Below are 17,500 nucleotides of genomic sequence, written 5' to 3'. Positions count from 1 at the left end.
AATTTTCTGTTTTCACTGTATAGGAATCTAAAATGATTTTTTGTACATCTGTCTAATGTCTCCTATTTTGTTCACAGGATCTGAATTGTCTCTTGGAGAGATATTTAAAACCATTGCAGAAAGAGGTTTTTCTCACTCAAGATGAGGTAATATTTTTCAAGCAAGAATTCTAGTAAAATATCCAGTCATCCATGTTTTTATTCTGAATAAACATTTTTGTTTGCTCTTTCTGTTTCAGCTTGATGTGCTTTTTGGAAACTTGAGAGAAATGGTTCAGTTCCAAGTGGAATTCTTGAAAACACTGGAGGATGGTGTAAGACTGGTTTCCAATCTTGAAGAGTTGGAAACAGTTAATCAGTTCAAGGTAGCATTGTTTCAATTGCAGTCAATTTCTCTTGCACACTGCAGTTTTCACTTGTCTTCTACTTCCATTATGTTTCAGATTCAGTAATAAGTTGGTGTGAAGAAATAATAGGACAAGGAAAGAGGCAGACCTCCATTGATCTAATTCTCTTGTTAGCTGTAGGGAAGGACAGAGCTACAAGACTATCAGTATTAATGACCAGTTTATATTTATGGCTTTTATATGTTTTTCCTTGCAACTCTTGAATCATCTATCTTATCATATCGTTTTCAAACTTTAAAAATGTACTATCATCTCACCCTATTACCTATTGTAAAGAAAAAAAGCATTCTGCTGTTCAGTTTTGATCTAGTGTGCCCTCTGGCATCACAGGATGGTCAAACTTTGCTTTATTTCTCTGGAACATTGGAGGCTGAGGGGAGACCTGATAGAAGTTTGTAAAATTATAGGAGGCACGGATAGAGTAGTTAGTCAGAATCCATATTCCAGGATGGAAATGTCAAGTAATGTGAGAAGGGGAAGTTTAAAGGAAACATGCCAAACAAGTTTTTTTTTACACAGAGGTTGGTACTACCTGGAATGGGCTGCCAATGATAGAAACACATGCAACAGTGGCATTTAAGAGGTTTTAGATAGACACATGAATATGCAGGTAATGGAGGAATATAGATCATGAGCAGCCTGAAGAGATCTCATTTCATATTGCTTTAAGAGCTGAAGGACGTGTGCCTATGTGGTACTGTTCTATGTACCTCCACAGCATTTAAATTCTTATCTACCAATATGTGACATTTCAACCAAGATGTTACGGCCCACCAATATCTTTCTTTATCAATCTTTTTATTAGTTAAATAAAGGTGTACTCACATATATATAAACAAGAGGAGAATTATCACAAATATCTATATCAATAACAGATTGAATAAAAGGAAAAAAAGACATTATCAAGATCATACATAGTATTAATCTAATAGTATATAATAAAGAAAAAGATAATTGATTCTCCTCTTATCCATCAAAAGAAAAAAAAGATAAAGAAACTTTTATAATTGAAATGTACAGGAAAAAAAACCCAAAACACAAAAAAACAAAAAAAAAAGAACTAGGCCGCTCAAACTGAGAGTGAAAGCAAGAAAAAACAAGGAAAAGCTTTCAGATCAAATCCAAAACTTCAAAAAGGTAACTGGAAGGGCCATAAGTCAGAGCATATGAAAATATTGAATAAAAGGTCACCAAGTTTCCTCAAATTTAGAGGATGTATCAATGCCCACCAATATCTGTGTTGAAATTCATTTGCTGGTTAGATTACCTATGTGCATGTTTTTTTTTCAGATATCTTGTGCATTGTTGATTTCTCCTCGGCTCTTTGTTTTATTCACCACATTTTGATGTCACCTACACATTAAAAATTAAATGTTTGTTTCTGAAGTCTAAATTAATAAATTGTCTGCCACCTCAACTTTTTGCTTTGTCTTGGAAGCAATCTGGACTGTGATCTTAGACCATGAGACCACAAGACATAGGAGCAGAATTAGCCCATTCGACCATCAAGTCTGTTCTGCCATTATATCATGGCTGATTTATAATCCCTTTCAGTCTCTTTCTCTTCCTCATAACCATTGACGCCCTTACTAATCAAGAACCTTTCAACCTCCCTCTTAAGTATACCCACTGGCTTGGCCTCCACAGTCATCTGTGGCAAGGATTCCACAGATTCACAACCTTCTGGATAAAGGAATTCCTCCTCATATCTGTTCTAAAGGGGTGTCCTTGTACTTTGAGGCTGTACTCTCTGGTCCTAGACTCCCCCATTATAGAAAATATCCTCTCCATGTCCACTCCCTCTAGGCTTTTCAATATTCGATAGGTTTCAGTGAAAAGCTCCTCATTCTTGTAAACCTCAGTGAATACAGGCCCAGAGCCTTCAAATGCTCGTCATATATTAACCCTTACTGAACCCTCTCCAGTGCCAGCACATCTTAGATTGAGGGCCCAAAACCACTCATAAATTCATAAAACTGAACACGACAAACTCTCTGTATTAATCCAGGATTTTTTTTTTCTTTTGCAGAAAGTACTTTTCTCGTTGGGTGGTTCATTCCTGTACTATGCTGATCGTTTCAAGTTATACAGCGCATTCTGTGCGAGTCATACAAAAGTTCCCAAGGTGCTTGTTAAAGGTAATAACACGACAACTTTTTCAATGGTTTAGATTCTATATGTACATCATTCCTTCTGTGAAAGCCTTATGCATTATATATTTAAGTGAAATTAGTTGCAGAAAATTTGAGCCAGAATTTAATGCCAAGGGTGAACTGCCCAGTGACTTTCCTCCACTGTCGACTTGCTAGGAAGTGCTCCTGAGTATTAAGCAAGTTGCAACCCTAACAGCAGTTTTAAGGGATAAACACAATTTGAAATGCATTGATGCTGTTGAAGATATCGCAGCATGACTGAAAAGGTGATACATAAGGGCACCACCAGTTATGGGGGAAATGGACTGGTGCTGCCAAGTGCATTGCACCTCAGCATGCGAGGACCAATGTTCTTATAGATATGTTTGCTTGTGTAATATATCTGAATATAAAGAAAATGTAAATGTGTTGAGGGCACTGAGAGCTACAAGGGAATATAATACTTTATCTATTATAGAAACAGTGCTTGATGAGTGATGATACTGAAAGCTTAATGTTCCTGATCATTGGTTTCAAATGAGATGGAGAAGGAGACTAAAAGAAACTTTGAGGTGTAGCAATATGGTTAAAGAGACCACAGTTATAAGAAAGAATAATGTTATTAAGCAATCATCAAATGAAGCTGTATAGGTTGAATTAAAGAACAAACAAGGCTCTTTGCAGTTTTGAGAGAGAACTTCAGAAGATTGTTTTCATAGGCATATTTCTATCAAGTGCAAAAGCACTAGGATAATAATAACGTGGGATTTATGTTACTCTGATATTAACTGGAATATACTCAGTATAAAAAACACAGAGGACACAGAATTCCTAAATTGCATTCAGGAATTGCATTTCAAAAAAGGTTCAATGTAAAGACTGTTTTACCAGACTGAAAATTGATAAAGTAAATATGAGCTGGAAATAGATCTTTGAAGGTGTTACGAAATTCCTGTAACTGGATCACTTACCAGCAAAGATAGAGAGGTCCGTTGAAGTCTGATGGTACTATTTTTAAAAGTTTTTATTTATAAAGGGGCACAAAAATAAGATTAATACAGACATTCAGAGAATCTACGTCGTCAATACTAAATCTAAGTGCGGGTATCATAATAACCGATAAGAAATAACTCTATCGTTGTCTAGGGGTTACTGTATTGTCCGATGGAAAGATAAAAGTCACTGTCCTTTCAAGCTGCAGCTCTTTGGGTTTAAGAGAGACGGTTTTAAACTTGCCCGGGTCTTTTATGAGGCCAATCCGTTGAGTCGGGGGAGTTGGTTCCCCGTTGTTAGTTCCAAGTCATTTTCTGTGGTACCAGCCACCAGCCCCCAGGCAAGAGAACCAAACGCACGTGGCTTCCTTCAAATGGCTTCCCGCTATTACGGGATCGCTAGCTTTTCTTCTGGTGTGTCTGAGGGGCTGTCTTTATCCTAACTCGCAGGGTAGTAGATGTCAATCAGGTTGGGGTGATGCAATCCCTCTTTCAACCAGCCCACTTTGCCCGAGGGCTTGCACGTAGCATAGTCCCCAATCCACAAACATTGTCTCCAGGAGACAATGGCCATGTCTCTCTCTCTCATTTCCTGGGTCCTCTGACCCAACCCAATAATGCTCTTGCGATTCTCACAAAGGAGGGGGTTACCCCGCACCCTTCGGCCCCTCAGAGCTGTGGTACATTCATAACAAAGGCAACTCAGATAAAAGGAGAGATTTTAGAGGATGGTTCAAGAGGTCATTGTGAACATTTCCTTCTAAACTAAAAAAGAGCGACTGTAAAATCTAGAAACTTCTTGATGGCAAGGGACACAGGGTATGGTCAGGTAAAACAGGAAGTTACTGTCAGATTCAGAGGTCAGTACAGGAGAAAAGCCAGATATGTATAGGAAATATAGAATTAATAGAGTTGGGGAGGAGGCAGCATGAACATATAATCAAGAAAAATAAATGAAAATCCTTAAAAAGCCTGTATGTCAAGAGGAAGAGGATAACAAAGGGAAGAATATTAGCTTTGGAAGTAGAAGGGTCAAGTGTATGTGATGGTGATGTGGGTAACAAATATTTTGCACCAGCCCTCCCCAAAGAGGGGACACTGCTGATAGTGTAGTTCATCTCTGCAAATCCACTCATTAAAGTGGACTATCAAATATTTGAATATATCAACGTAATAAAATAGCAAATTACTCAGAGGTTTATAATGTTTGAAAATGGATAAATAGTCAGGATGGATGAAATATATGTAAGGATGTTTATAGAAGCGAGTGATGAAATTCTGGAGGATAATATTCCAACTTCTAATTATCTTGGGCTTCAGGACTGGTACCAAAGGATCAGGATATTGTTAATATTGTACTGTTGTTTGAAGACAGGAATTGTTAAACCAAGCAATTACAAGCCAGCTTGTTTAACTTAGTTGGTGAGCAAATTATTGGAATCCATTCCAAGATACAGTATAAACTTTTACTTGGAAAGACAAAGGATAGCCTGCATAGAGTTTTTAAAGGGAAGGTTGTATGTGACTGACTTGATTGAATTTTTTGAGAAAGTCATGACAGGAATCAGTGAGGACAAAGCTTTTGATGAAGTATATCTGGATTTTAGTAATATTTTTGGCAGACTGGTCAACAAAATTAAAATCCCATGGATTTCAAAGTTCCCTGACAAACAGTGGCAGAAAGGAAAGGGTAACGGTTACTCTGTTTGTGAATGAAAGTCTGCTGCCAGTGAGTTTACACTTCCTCGTTCTTATAATATACGTCAAAAAGGAACAAAGCTTTAGCGGGCAGGAAGACCCAGATAACCTAGACTGTTGGACAAACAAAAAGCAAATGAAGTTTACTCCAGAGAAGGGTAAGGTGATGCATTTGGAGAGGTGCAACAGGGCAAAAAAATATAAACCGTATTGGAGAGGGTACACAGGAGATTTATTAGTGCAATGCATGGAAGACTGAAAAATACAACTATGAGGAAAGATCTATAAACTAGGTTGCTTTCTTTTAAAAGGGAGACAAGATTTACTTGAGATGTTAAATAATGATGTGCCTGGATAGAACAAATAGGAAGAACCTCACTTGTAGAGGGGTCAGAAATCAATGTTAACAGGTTCAAAGCAATTTACAGAAGGATTAGTGTGATTTCTATGCTTTTTTTACTTTATTAAGATTTACACTTATTAATCACATGTACATTACTCATTCAAAATATGGAACATGTTTTTGACAGCATCATATTCAGTAGTTTCATGATATTTATGTGTCAATTTCAACACTGTAATGTTATTTGTACCTTACCATAATTTATTTGTGTTTAGCCAAAATAAACCCAGCTTTTAAGGCCTTCCTTGATGCCCAAAATCCGAAGCAGCAGCATTCATCCACTTTGGAATCATACCTGATCAAACCTATTCAGCGTGTTCTGAAGTATCCCCTTCTTTTGAAGGAGCTGATCTCTCTTACAGACTCAGAAAGTGAAGAGCATTACCATCTGACAGGTAAGATATCCTTGTGAACATTTAATTGTTTGCAAGGAGGATTACTCCTTAGTTATGCCATAGTAATTGCTGTTGTGCATCATTTGGAAGCAAGTGACAGAGAAATACTGGTAGAGGCAGTATCAATGGAGATGTAACAGTGAGGAATAAGAGGAAGCAAAGAGCAAAGGTGGATAAAAGTAAAGTAACAAAAATATCAGAATCAGGTTTATTATCACCGGCATGTGACGTGAAATTTGTTAACTTAGCAGCAGCTGTTCAATGCAATACGTATCTAGCAGAGAGAAAAAAATAATACATAAAATAAAAATACTAACAATAAATAAATTGGTAAATCAATTATGTATATTTAATAGATTAAAAAACTGTGCAAAAACAGAAATACTGTATATTTTTTAAAAAGTGAGGTAGTGTCCAAAGATTCAATGTCCATTTAGGCAGAGGGGAAGAAGCTGTTTCTGAATCACTGTGTTCCTTCAGGCTTCTGTACCTCCTACCTGCTGGTAACAGTGAGAAAAGGGCATGCCCTGGGTGCTGGAGATCCTTAATAATGGACACGGCTCCTTGACAATGTCCTGGGTACTTTGTAGGCTAGTACCCAAGATGGAGCTGAATAGATTTACAACCTTCTGCAGCTTCTTTCGGTCCTGTGCATTAGCCCCTCCATACCAGACAGTGATATAGCCTGTCGGAATGCTCTCCACTGTACAACTATAGAAGTTTTTGAGTGTATTTGTGACATGCTGTTTTACCTTATTTCTAACTACATTGATATGTTTGGTTAGGGGGCATCTATCTTGAAAAGCTGCACTCCTTCTAATGCAGGTATTCTCATAATGCTTTTGAATAAGATTTAAACCCAGGAATGCTAAAGGAACGGTGATTTAGTTCTACCAATTACAGTAGAACTTATTGGTGGTATCACAATATGCCTCCTAACTGTGTCCTCCTTAATGACAGAAGTCATGGATTTGCAAAATGCAGTTGTGCTGTAGTGTCCTTGATGAATAATTGCCATTATGTTTTGTGCACTCCAGCTAACGTACTGGTGCTGAAGGAATGATAGATACAGTACCAATCAAGTGCATGGCTTGCTGTCAATGGTGTTGAGTTTCTTATCGGTTGCTAGAGCTGCAGTCATTAAGGCAAGAGGAAGCCACTTTATCATACTCCTAACTTTTGTCTTATAGATGGTGAAAGGCATTGGAGTCAGTCAGTGACTCACTTGCTGCAGGATATCTTAACCTCTGATCTCCTCCTGCAGACACAATATTTAGAGGGCTAGGTCAGTCAAGTTTATAGTAAGTGACCCTGTTATGAAACTCAATGATATTGATTTTGCTGGTCAACATTGAAGTATTTGAATTCTTCTTCCTCGGAGATGTCATCATCTAGCACTTAAAGGTCGTAGTGGTCCTTACCACATATCAAACCTTATTTATTTATTTATCTGTCTGTCTCTATGTCTGTCTATCAATCTAGCAATACAGTGCGGAGTTGTCACTTTGATCTACACCACACCAGCAACCCTGACAAATCCTATTAACCCTAACCCAATCACGGGACAATTTATCATGCCAGTTAACTTAACTGGTACATCTTTGGACTGTGAGAAGATACCGGAGGACCCAGAGAAAACGCATGTATTCCACGTGAAGGATGTACAAAGACTCCTTACAGAACGGCACTGGAGTTGAACTCTGAACTCCAGAACACCCTGAGCTGCAATAGTGTTGTGCTAACTGCTATGTTCTTGCCTGAACATTGATTAGCTCTTGCTGCATTCACAAATAGACTGCTTCATTTCCTGAGGAACAATAAATCTTTGGAACTCACTTCCCAAGATAGTTTTAGAGGTGGGGTATTTCAATATATTCCAGATGGGGATTAATAGACTTTTGAACAATGCAGTGATGTTGAAAAAACTGGAGAGCACTTAGAAAAGGGTTGGACCAACTATAATTGTATCGAATAGCAGAGTAGAATCGAGGGGCAAGTGGGTCTATTTTTACTCCTTTTTTCTCAAGCTCTTATGGAATTAATCATATATCTCCACTCTCTATCCTCTCCTATCAGATTCTATCTTCTCTAGCCCTTTATCGCTATCACCAATCAACTTCCCAGCTCTTCACTTCTCACCCTCACCTTCTCCTGGTTTCACCTAGCATCTACCACCTTGTACTTTTTCCTCCCAACCTCCCACTTCTTACTCTGACCTTTTTTTTTTCAGTCCAAAACATCGACTGTTTATTCTTTTCCATAGATGCTGCCTGGCCCTCTGAGTTCCTCCAGCATTTTGTGCATTTTGCTCTGGAATTCCAGCATCTGCAGATTTTCTCATGTTTGTGATATATCTCCACTTCTGACTTGGAACTAAATAATTGACTTACCAAATCAGAGCCTTCTACCTTAGCACAAAATATGAACGCAACCATTATAGTTCTATGCTCGATTAATTTTTCTTCCGTTTTAGCAAGACCAGGCTTGCATGTATTCTGTCTTGGTGTCAGGGGAAGTTACTTGTCTCTGCTTTGCAATTTAGATCTTTATGGTCTGAAGCAGTAATGGGGTCTGCAAGGAGTCTAGAATTGAGTGGTTCTGGCTGAACCCAATGTGAACATTTGTAGCGGTCTGCTACACGCAGCGCTAAAATTACGACACGGAGTTGGTAACTGCAGTCGAAGGGAAAAACTTTATTCGAAATCCTCAGCCTCACTTTTAAGCCTCCCTCAACCTGCCCCCCGTGGCGCAGAGGCTCCAAAGCTCTGTGCTCGCAAACCCCCGTAGGCTATCTAATTGTGAGCCGGTTCGGATGTGCCAGGAAATGGGTCGCCACACATTGATATTTTGGTGAGCAAGTGTTATTTGCTAGCACTATTAATAACTTGACTTTCATTTGTGTTTTTGAAAGAGACAATTGGTTCTGTCTTTCAGTCTCTTGAGTAGAACGGATGAATGCTCTTGTGATTATTAGTGGTAGTGTGCCTGGAAGTGCAATTAATTTTCGGTTGAACTTTCTGAAAATGCAATTCCTTTTCATGGGAAATCAAAACAAAAAATCAGTTGTGCTTGCTATATCTGTTTTCCTAGTGAAATACAGTACTAGTTTGATATGAGCAATGTATTTGGAGGATTGCTGTTATAGTTTGGGCTACATATTTTGTTATTACCACAGATGATACAATTAAAAGTTGTTGCACAAGCAAAGCTATCTGTATCAATTTTGGATTGTCTTCCTGGGAAATGGTGTTTTAAGAAAGGCACTTGATTTTCACCAAGTAGGGGATATTAAAAAGTTGCATTTAGACTAAAATGATCAGGATTTGCATGAGATTCAGTGGCTTTTTCAACTTCTATTTCCCATGTTACTGTTGCAAAGAATGTTGCAATAAAAATGGAAAACAGCTACTAAAGTTTCTGATGCACTTTTTTCTCCGATGTAATTAGCCAAAAACCAACATTGTAAATTTCTGCAAGGATGTGAATCGTTATCATGAATGTCATTTAAAAAAAATTATTAGGAAACTGGAGCATATCCTTCTGCACAATTTTTAAAGGTATTTCAATTATTTCTAATAGGGATTCAAAGTTCAAAGTAAATTTATTATCAAAGTACAAATACTGCAGTCGCCATATACCCTGAGATTCCTTTTTTAGTGGCATTCAGAGTAATTGCAAAGAAACACAATAGGATGTATGAAAAAACGTGCATGACAGAGACGGACAAACAACCAATGTGGAAAAGACAACAAATTGTGCAAATACAAAAAAGAGAATAATAAATAAGTAATGAATATCGAGAACATGAGTTGTAGAGTAATTAAAACTGAGTCCATAGGTTGCGGAATCAGTTCAGTGTTGGGGTGAGTGACGTTGTCCCCTCTGGTTCAGAAGCCTGATGGTTCATGGGTACTGACTGTTCCTGAACGCGGTGTTGCGGAACTTAATGCTCCTGTACCTCCTTCCTGATGGCAACAGTGAGAATACAGCATGTTCTGGATGGCGGGGGCAAATGATGATGGCCTGCAACTTCACTCCTTGTTAGTGTGCTCAGTGGTGGGCAGTGTTTTACCTGTGATGGAATGGGCCGTATCCACTACTTCTTATAGATATCCCATCAAGAGTATGGTCTTTTTCTAGGCGATTGACTTTCATGTTAAAAATACTTGTTTTTGTGCTTACACACTGCTGTTAAATGTGAAAATACCCTTGAATGCCAAACTATTTAAAAAATACTTTCTTAAGCAACTGCCCTCTACACTGGTTCATAGCAGATTGTACATTTGGTGATACGCACATGAGTTTGAGTGGAAACAATGTGTACCCCATGTTGCTGCCAAAGGAGAAACTCTCCCATATAAAATTCAACAAATGTGAAAATTATTTTATCTATATTTGGTAATTGTTGTATTTATTTGGCTGTGAATAAATTGGAATGAGAAAATATTTGATTGAATTGCTTAAGCCCTTTGTTGAAATAGCTGATTGAACCACTTAAGCCCTGTTATTAATAATTGTTTTTAATGAGGTATTGTTGAATGAGTTTTTGCATTTTATTTTAAAAAAACTTTGGAGTTCCATTGCTAGAACTAATGAGAAACCCAACTTTACGAGCTTTGGTTTGCCTGTATTATTTATTATATCTGTGTGTAGGACTCTGCTGTTTTCAAGTTCACAATTAAATTATATATGAGAGAGCTAACTCCTCCTTCCCATCTTTTGATCTTATTTGTCAGTATCTTCTTCAATCACCACCTCCTCCTGTCCCCTCTCTTATCCATCTATTCACCTTCTGCTATATTTCTCCTGATCTTCTTTCTCCACTCACCTGTTTCCCCATACCTTTCCTATCTTTCCCTGTCTGCCTTTCCATTTGATAGCAACTCTTTGATTTATTTGTCTCCCATCTCACCCTTGGTGTTAATCATTCCCACCCTTCCATTTCCCAAAACCTTGGCCAGTATCTTATCCTTGATCTGATTTCCAATGTGCAAATGTCACAGACTATGAATATTGGCATGTGGAATTATTTACACCTTGCCAGTTTATCCTGCTTCTACTCCTAAAGGCAGTACTGTAGCGGTGTGCTACACACAGCACTGGAATAACAACACGCAGATGGTGAGTTGCAGTTGTGTAAAAGATTTATTCAAACTTCGCGGCCTCGCTTTTAAGCCTTCCCGTTTCCGCCCTCCCTGGGCGGGAATGATGTAGTTCACATATTCACAGTCCCTTCCCGTGCGCGGGCTTTTTGCCTTGCTGGTGAAGAAGGCCTGGCACCCTTTTTAGAGCCAGCCTCCCTGCCGGCGCGCACCATTTTGTGAGCCAGTTCGAGTGTGCTGGAAAGTGGGTCACCACATAACACCCCCCCAGAACCGGCGATACACCCCCCAATGTCTACAGTCTGAGTTGGCCTCTGTTTGGGAGGTCTGCCTCTGTGCTGTGGTGCCTGAACATCAACCGGCTGCGCCAAGTCCACATGGGCTGGTTTAAGTCGGTGCACTGTGAAAACCTCCTCTTTCCCCCCAATGTCAAGCACGAACGTGGACCCATTGTTCCTGATCACCTTAAGCGGCCCCTCGTAGGGCTGCTGCAGCGGTGCCCAATGTCCGCCCTGTCATACAAAAACTAACTTACAGTGCTGCAGGTCTTTGGGTACGCAGGTTGGGCTCTGCCCATGCTGTGAAGTGGGTATGGGGGCCAGGTTACCGAGCCTCTCATGTAGTCTGTCCAGGAATGCTGCGGGTTCTTCCGCTTGCTCCCTTGGGGCTGGTATGAACTCTCCTGGGACGACCAGGGGTGCGCCGTACAACAACTCGGCCGACGAGGTGTGCAGATCTTCTTTGGGTGCCGTGCGGATTCCGAGCAGGACCCAGGGAAGTTCATCCGCCCAGTTAGGCCGTTTCAGGCGGGCCATGAGAGTCGACTTCAGGTGATGGTGGAAACGCTCCACTAGTCCGTTCGATTGTGGGTGGCAGGCAGTTGTGTGGTGTAGCTGTGTTCTCAAAAGGCTGGCCATAGCTGACCTCAGGCTGGAGGTGAACTGGGTGCCTCTGTCAGAGGTAATGTGGGCCAGTACACCAAAGCGAGATACCCAGGTTGCAATCAGTGCTTGGGCGCAGGATTTGGAGGTGGTGTCAGTGAGCAGGACTGCCTCTGGCCATCTTGTGAACCGGTCTACAATAGTTAGGAGGTGCCACACTCCTCGTGACACTGACAGGGGCCCCAGGATATCCACATGAATGCGGTTGAAACGCCAGCGGGTGGGGTGGAACTGCTGTGGCAGGACTTTGGGGTGCTGCTGCACCTTGGCTGTTTGGCACTGCATGCACGTTTTGGCCCATTCACTGACCTGCTTGTGGAGTCTGTGCCAAACTAACCTGTTGGAGACCATCCGGACTGTTGTCCTGATGGAGGGGTGTGCTTAGTTGTGAATGGAGTTGAAAACTCGCCGCTGTCGGGACGGTGGGGCGGTGTTGGCCAGTAGCTACGTCACAGAGTAGGGTTCGCTCACCTGGGCCTACAGGGAAGTCTAGGAGCTGCAAACTGGAGACTGAAGTTCTGTAACTAGGGATCTCATCATCTGCCTGCTGCGCCTCCGCCAGCGCTGAATAGTCTGGCCCTGGAACAGGGCATGGATGGTAGGTCTGGATAGTGCGTCTGCCACGACGTTGTCCTTTCCCGAGACATGCCAGATGTCCATCGTATATTCAGAGATGTAGGACAGATGTCACGGGACGACCAGGGATCGGACGCCTTCGTGAACGCCTTCGTGGTTTGTGGTTCGTGAACATGGTGAAGGGCTTACCTTCTAAGAAGTACCTGAAATGCTGGATTGCCAGGTATAATGCCAACAGCTCCTGGTTGAAAGCACTGTATTTGAGTTCGGGTGGTCGTAGGTATTTGCTGAAGAACGCCAGGGGTTGCCAGCGACCCTCGATGAGTTGCTCCAGCACTCCACTGACTGCCGTGTTGGATGCGTCCACTGTGAGGGTGGTTGGGATGTCTGTTCTGGGGTGCACTAGCATCGCGGCGTTTGCCAAGGCTTCTTTGGTTTTAACGAAAGTGGCTGCGGCCTCTTCGTCCCAAGTAATGTCCTTGCCCTTACCCAACATCAGGGTGAACAGGAGGCGCGTGATTCGGGCTACTGAGGGGAGGAAGCAGTGGTAGAAATTCACCATACCCACGAATTCCTGCAGGCCTTTGAGTGTGTTGGGTCGGGGGAAGTGGCGGACCACGTCCACCTTGGCTGGTAGAGGGGTTGCCCCTTCTTTAGTAATCCTGTGGCCCAGGAAGTCGATGGTGTCGAGTCTGAACTGGCATTTGGCTGAGTTGATTGTTAGGCTGTTTTCACTCAGTTGGGCATAGAGTTGACGGAGGTGGGACAGATGCTCCTGACGACTACTGCTGGCTATGAGAACGTCGTCCAAATAGATGAATGCAAAGCCCTGGTCGCATCCCACCGCGTCCATGAGCCACTGGAACGTCTGTGCGGCATTCTTTAGGCCGAACGGCATTCGGTGGAATTCGAAAAGGCCGAACAGGGTGATGAGTGCAGTTTTGGGGATCTCGTCCGGATGCATCGGGATTTGATGGTATCCCTGGATGAGGTCTACCTTGGAAAAGATCCTTGCACCATGCTGGTTTGCTGCAAAGTCCTGAATGTGCGGCACAGGGTAGCGGTCCGGTGTTGTAGCCTCGTTCAGTCTGCGGTAGTGGCTGCATGGTCTCCAGTCCCTTGAGGCCTTGAGCACCATGTGCAGGGGGGAGGCCCATGGGCTGTTGGACGGCCATATGACCCCCAATTCCTTCATCCTCTGGAACTCCTCCTTCGCCAGTCGGAGCTTGTCCGGGGGAAGCCTTCAAGCCTTTGGGCGTGGAGGGGTGTTCCCTGGGTCAGGATGTGCTGCTGTCCTCCGTCTCTGGGCATGGCTGCCATGAACTGCGGTGCCAGAACCGATGGGAAATCCGCCAGGACTCTGGTGAATTCGTTGTCGGACAGCATGATGGAGTCTAGGTGTGGGGCTGGCAACTTGGCTTCACCCAGGGAAAACGTTTGAAAAGTCTTGGCGTGGACCAGTCTCTTCCTTGGCAGGTCAACCAGCAGGCTGTGAGCTCGCAAAAAATCCGCCCCCAGGAGTGGTTGGGCCACGGTGGCCAGTGTAAAGTCCCACGTGAACTGGCTGGAGCCGAACTGTAGCCGCACCGTATGGGTGCCATAGGTCCATATTGTGTTGCAATTTGCGGCCCTCAGGGTGGGTCCTGATTCTCTGTTGCGGGCGTCGTAACTCGTCAAAGGTAAGATGCTGATCTCGGCTCCGGTGTCGACCAAAAAGCGGCATCCTGACTGTTTGTCCCAGACATACAGGAGGCTATCCTGATGGTTAGTCGCTGTAGCCATCAGTGGCAGCTGGCCTTGGCGTTTCCCGGGAAGTTGCAGGGCGGGCTACAGTGGTGGGCTTCTGTGCCCCACCGCTGGTGATAGAAGCACCATTGTTCGTTGGTCTCCTCACCCCTGCCTCTGGGTTGTGTGGGCTCTGCTGCCGGGCCTGGTCTGGACTGCTGTTGGGCGCGTGGCTTGGTGATCTGTATGACGGACACCCCACTCTCTTTCTTGGCTTTCCACAGCAAGTCCGCCCGGGCTGCCACCTTCCGGGGGTCGCTGAAATCCGCGTCGGACAGCAGCAGGCGTATGTCCTCGGGCAGCTGCTCTAGGAACACCTGCTCAAACATGAGGCAGGGCTTGTATCCTTCAGCCAGGGCCAGCATCTCGTTCATTAATGCCGACAGTGGCCTGTCTGCCAAACCATCCAGATGCAGTAAGTGGGCAGCTCGCTCGTGCCGTAAGAGTCCGAAAGTCCTTACGAGCGGGGCTTTGAATTCTGTGTATTTGCCGTCCTCCGGGGGTGACTGTATGAACTCCTCAACCTGGGTGGCTGTCTCCTGTTCAAGGGAGCTCACCACGTAGTAGTAACGTGTGGCATCTGAGGTTATCTGTCGAATGTGGAATTGGGCTTCTGCTTGCTGGAACCATAGGTGAGGTTGCAGCGCCCAGAAGCTTGGCAGTTTTAACGAAACTGCATGAACAGATACGGCATTGTTCATCTTCGGTCCAAATATCGTTTGGGTCGTCGGGGTCACCAATTGTAGTGGTGTGCTACACACAGTGCTGGAATAACAACACGCAGACGGTGTGTTGCAGTTGCGTAAAAGATTTATTCAAACCGTGGCCTCGCTTTTAAGCCTTCCCGTTTCTGCCCTTCCCGGGCGGGAATGCTGTAGGGGGCGCATATTCACAGTCCCTTCCCGTGCGCGGTCTTTTCCCCTTGCTGGTGAAGAAGGCCTGGCGCCCTTTATGGGGCGGCCTCTCTGCCGGCGCGCGCCATTTTGTGAGCCGGTTTGAGTGCGCAGGAAAGTGGGTCACCACAGTACTACAATATATACGTTATGATAATAAAACAACTTGTAAAATTTGTGTCAGTGCTTCTTTTGAACATGGGCCTGCCCTTGTGTCGAAGGAGCATCTTCACGAAGCTTACCAGTGTGTGGGGACTAAACTAACATAGTTGTACAAAACTCCCACTTGGGGATCTGGTAGCTGACTGCACACTAAGTAAGCTTCCTTACTCTGTGATGGTCAGAAGTTGAATAATATCATTAACCTAATGGTTGGCTCAAAATACCCTACTTCTTAATTATGAGCTTAACCCCATGCACTCACAGCCCAGTGGTCATTCTGCTGATGATTATAATTTTCATCTTCTCAATACTGATCAGGTCATTCCATTCTGAATGTAGCCTATGTCTCAGTAGTCAATCCAGGATATCTGTTACTGACCAGGGCACTCCTTTCAGATTCAATATCTGAGAGTCAGACTGTCCATGACCATATTCTACTCATTGTTAACACTTGTCTCCACGGTTTCCCTTTGTCCCCTAGCTGATGTTTAAATGATCTCTTTCACAGGCTGCAAACCTTGTTAGTCATATTGCCAGACCACCAGCCCGTGAGTGTGCAAGTTTATCTTAAACTCTGTTATTTCCCTCAATTTTTTATCCAATTAACATTTGGTCTTACTGTAATTTCAATATATTACTGATCTACAATTAAGTTACACCCTGTGTTGTAACATGCATCAGATGATTGTGCATGTTTTTCTACAGGTATTCACTTTTGCTCCATTCAACTGCCACCACATTTTGATTGTACTATGTTTATCCATGTGTAAACCGGTTTAAATATAATTCTGTCTTGCTTTTGGCCATGATTGCACAGAGGTCTCTTGATGAGAAATGTTCTTGGCTTTATTAGCATTTTGAAGAGGTTGTGAATGCTTGAATTTCCACAATGATCTGAGAATTAACTTTTCTTAAAACTTTTGCGTATGAATCCCAATTTGTGGAACAAAGCTTATTACTTTTTTGCTCTTTTGGCATTTCCTTCAGTTCACTGCCTGCTTTTTAAAGGCTTCTTTTAAGGCCCTTGAACTCTAATATGCTCTGAGCATGTATTATGCATGACCAATTTTCAAACGTCTGGAAGACAAAATTGCTTTTGTTTTTACAGCCACCAAACTATTTTAATGGTGGTTTAGTTAAATGAGTTCCTGCTAGGGATTTAGCTGCAATTGCTCCCCAGTCCAATTTAAATGGCAGAAAGGTCAGGATGATTCCCTAGAGCAATATATTGCGACAATTGGGACCCTCAGTGAGTCTAAAGCACCAAATGAAAGTATGTGACAACATAATTACAAGCTCTGTAGGAAATATATGGCCTCTCTATGTAGTGTAGTGATTTTACAAGTTGCACATTTGTTCTCCCAGTCCACTGCAGTTAAGGAAACACACTTCTTGACTGTTGATAATCAAATGAAAATAAAACAAAAAGCAGATGATGGAAATCTAAAATGTAAACAGAAGTTGAAGGAAATACTCAGCAGGTTTGGCGCATCTGTCAGAAGAGGAGCTAAAATTTCAAAGGCTTCGTGGAAGTGGGAAAGAGACAACTGAAGCTTATTAAGCTGCAGGGATGGGGTGGAAGTGCAGATGTCACTGATAAACTGCAGGGATGGGGTGGAAGTTAGCATGGGGGTAAACCGTAAACTAGGTTATCTGGCCAATGAGTGAATGGGAGTTGTTAGAGGAAAAGTAATATTGGGCCAGCTGCTGGAGGAGTTTGAGAGAGGGGTAGGGAGTCAATATTGTGACTTATAGGCAGTAGGTCCTGTAGTATCTAAAATCTGACAAACATTTGTTGCAAGTTTTATGAAACAATATGACAAGGTCATGGGAACATTATTGTCAGCACAAGCCAAATCTACTGAAGGAGTTTCCAGTCACCCCATTAGTTATACAATAATTACCAAATCAAAGTTTTTTTGTCAAAATTGATGTGTTGCTGTGAGTTCCATAAAACTTATGCAGAAGCAGCTTTGTGAAGCCAGATATAGCTCCTCTGGAGAGAGTTCCTGAGA

At 42.6% G+C, this 17,500-nt stretch overlaps 1 protein-coding gene across 1 annotated transcript in view; it reads left to right on the top strand.

Moving 5' to 3' along the window:
• The window catches only part of tiam1a (TIAM Rac1 associated GEF 1a), a 202,589-nt gene that overhangs the window by 146,552 nt on the left and 38,537 nt on the right, over positions 1 to 17,500 (top strand). The window contains exons 16-19 of the mRNA XM_059968121.1: positions 78 to 146; positions 239 to 364; positions 2,436 to 2,544; positions 5,847 to 6,026. Coding sequence (XP_059824104.1) covers positions 78 to 146; positions 239 to 364; positions 2,436 to 2,544; positions 5,847 to 6,026 — 484 coding nt within the window. The remainder of the gene's footprint in view (positions 1 to 77; positions 147 to 238; positions 365 to 2,435; positions 2,545 to 5,846; positions 6,027 to 17,500) is intronic.

The sequence above is a fragment of the Hypanus sabinus genome, chromosome 4 (genome assembly GCF_030144855.1).
Source record: "Hypanus sabinus isolate sHypSab1 chromosome 4, sHypSab1.hap1, whole genome shotgun sequence".
NCBI lineage: Eukaryota > Metazoa > Chordata > Chondrichthyes > Myliobatiformes > Dasyatidae > Hypanus > Hypanus sabinus.
The sequence above is the reverse complement of the archived record's forward strand: the minus strand, read 5'-3'. Positions and strand labels throughout refer to the sequence as shown.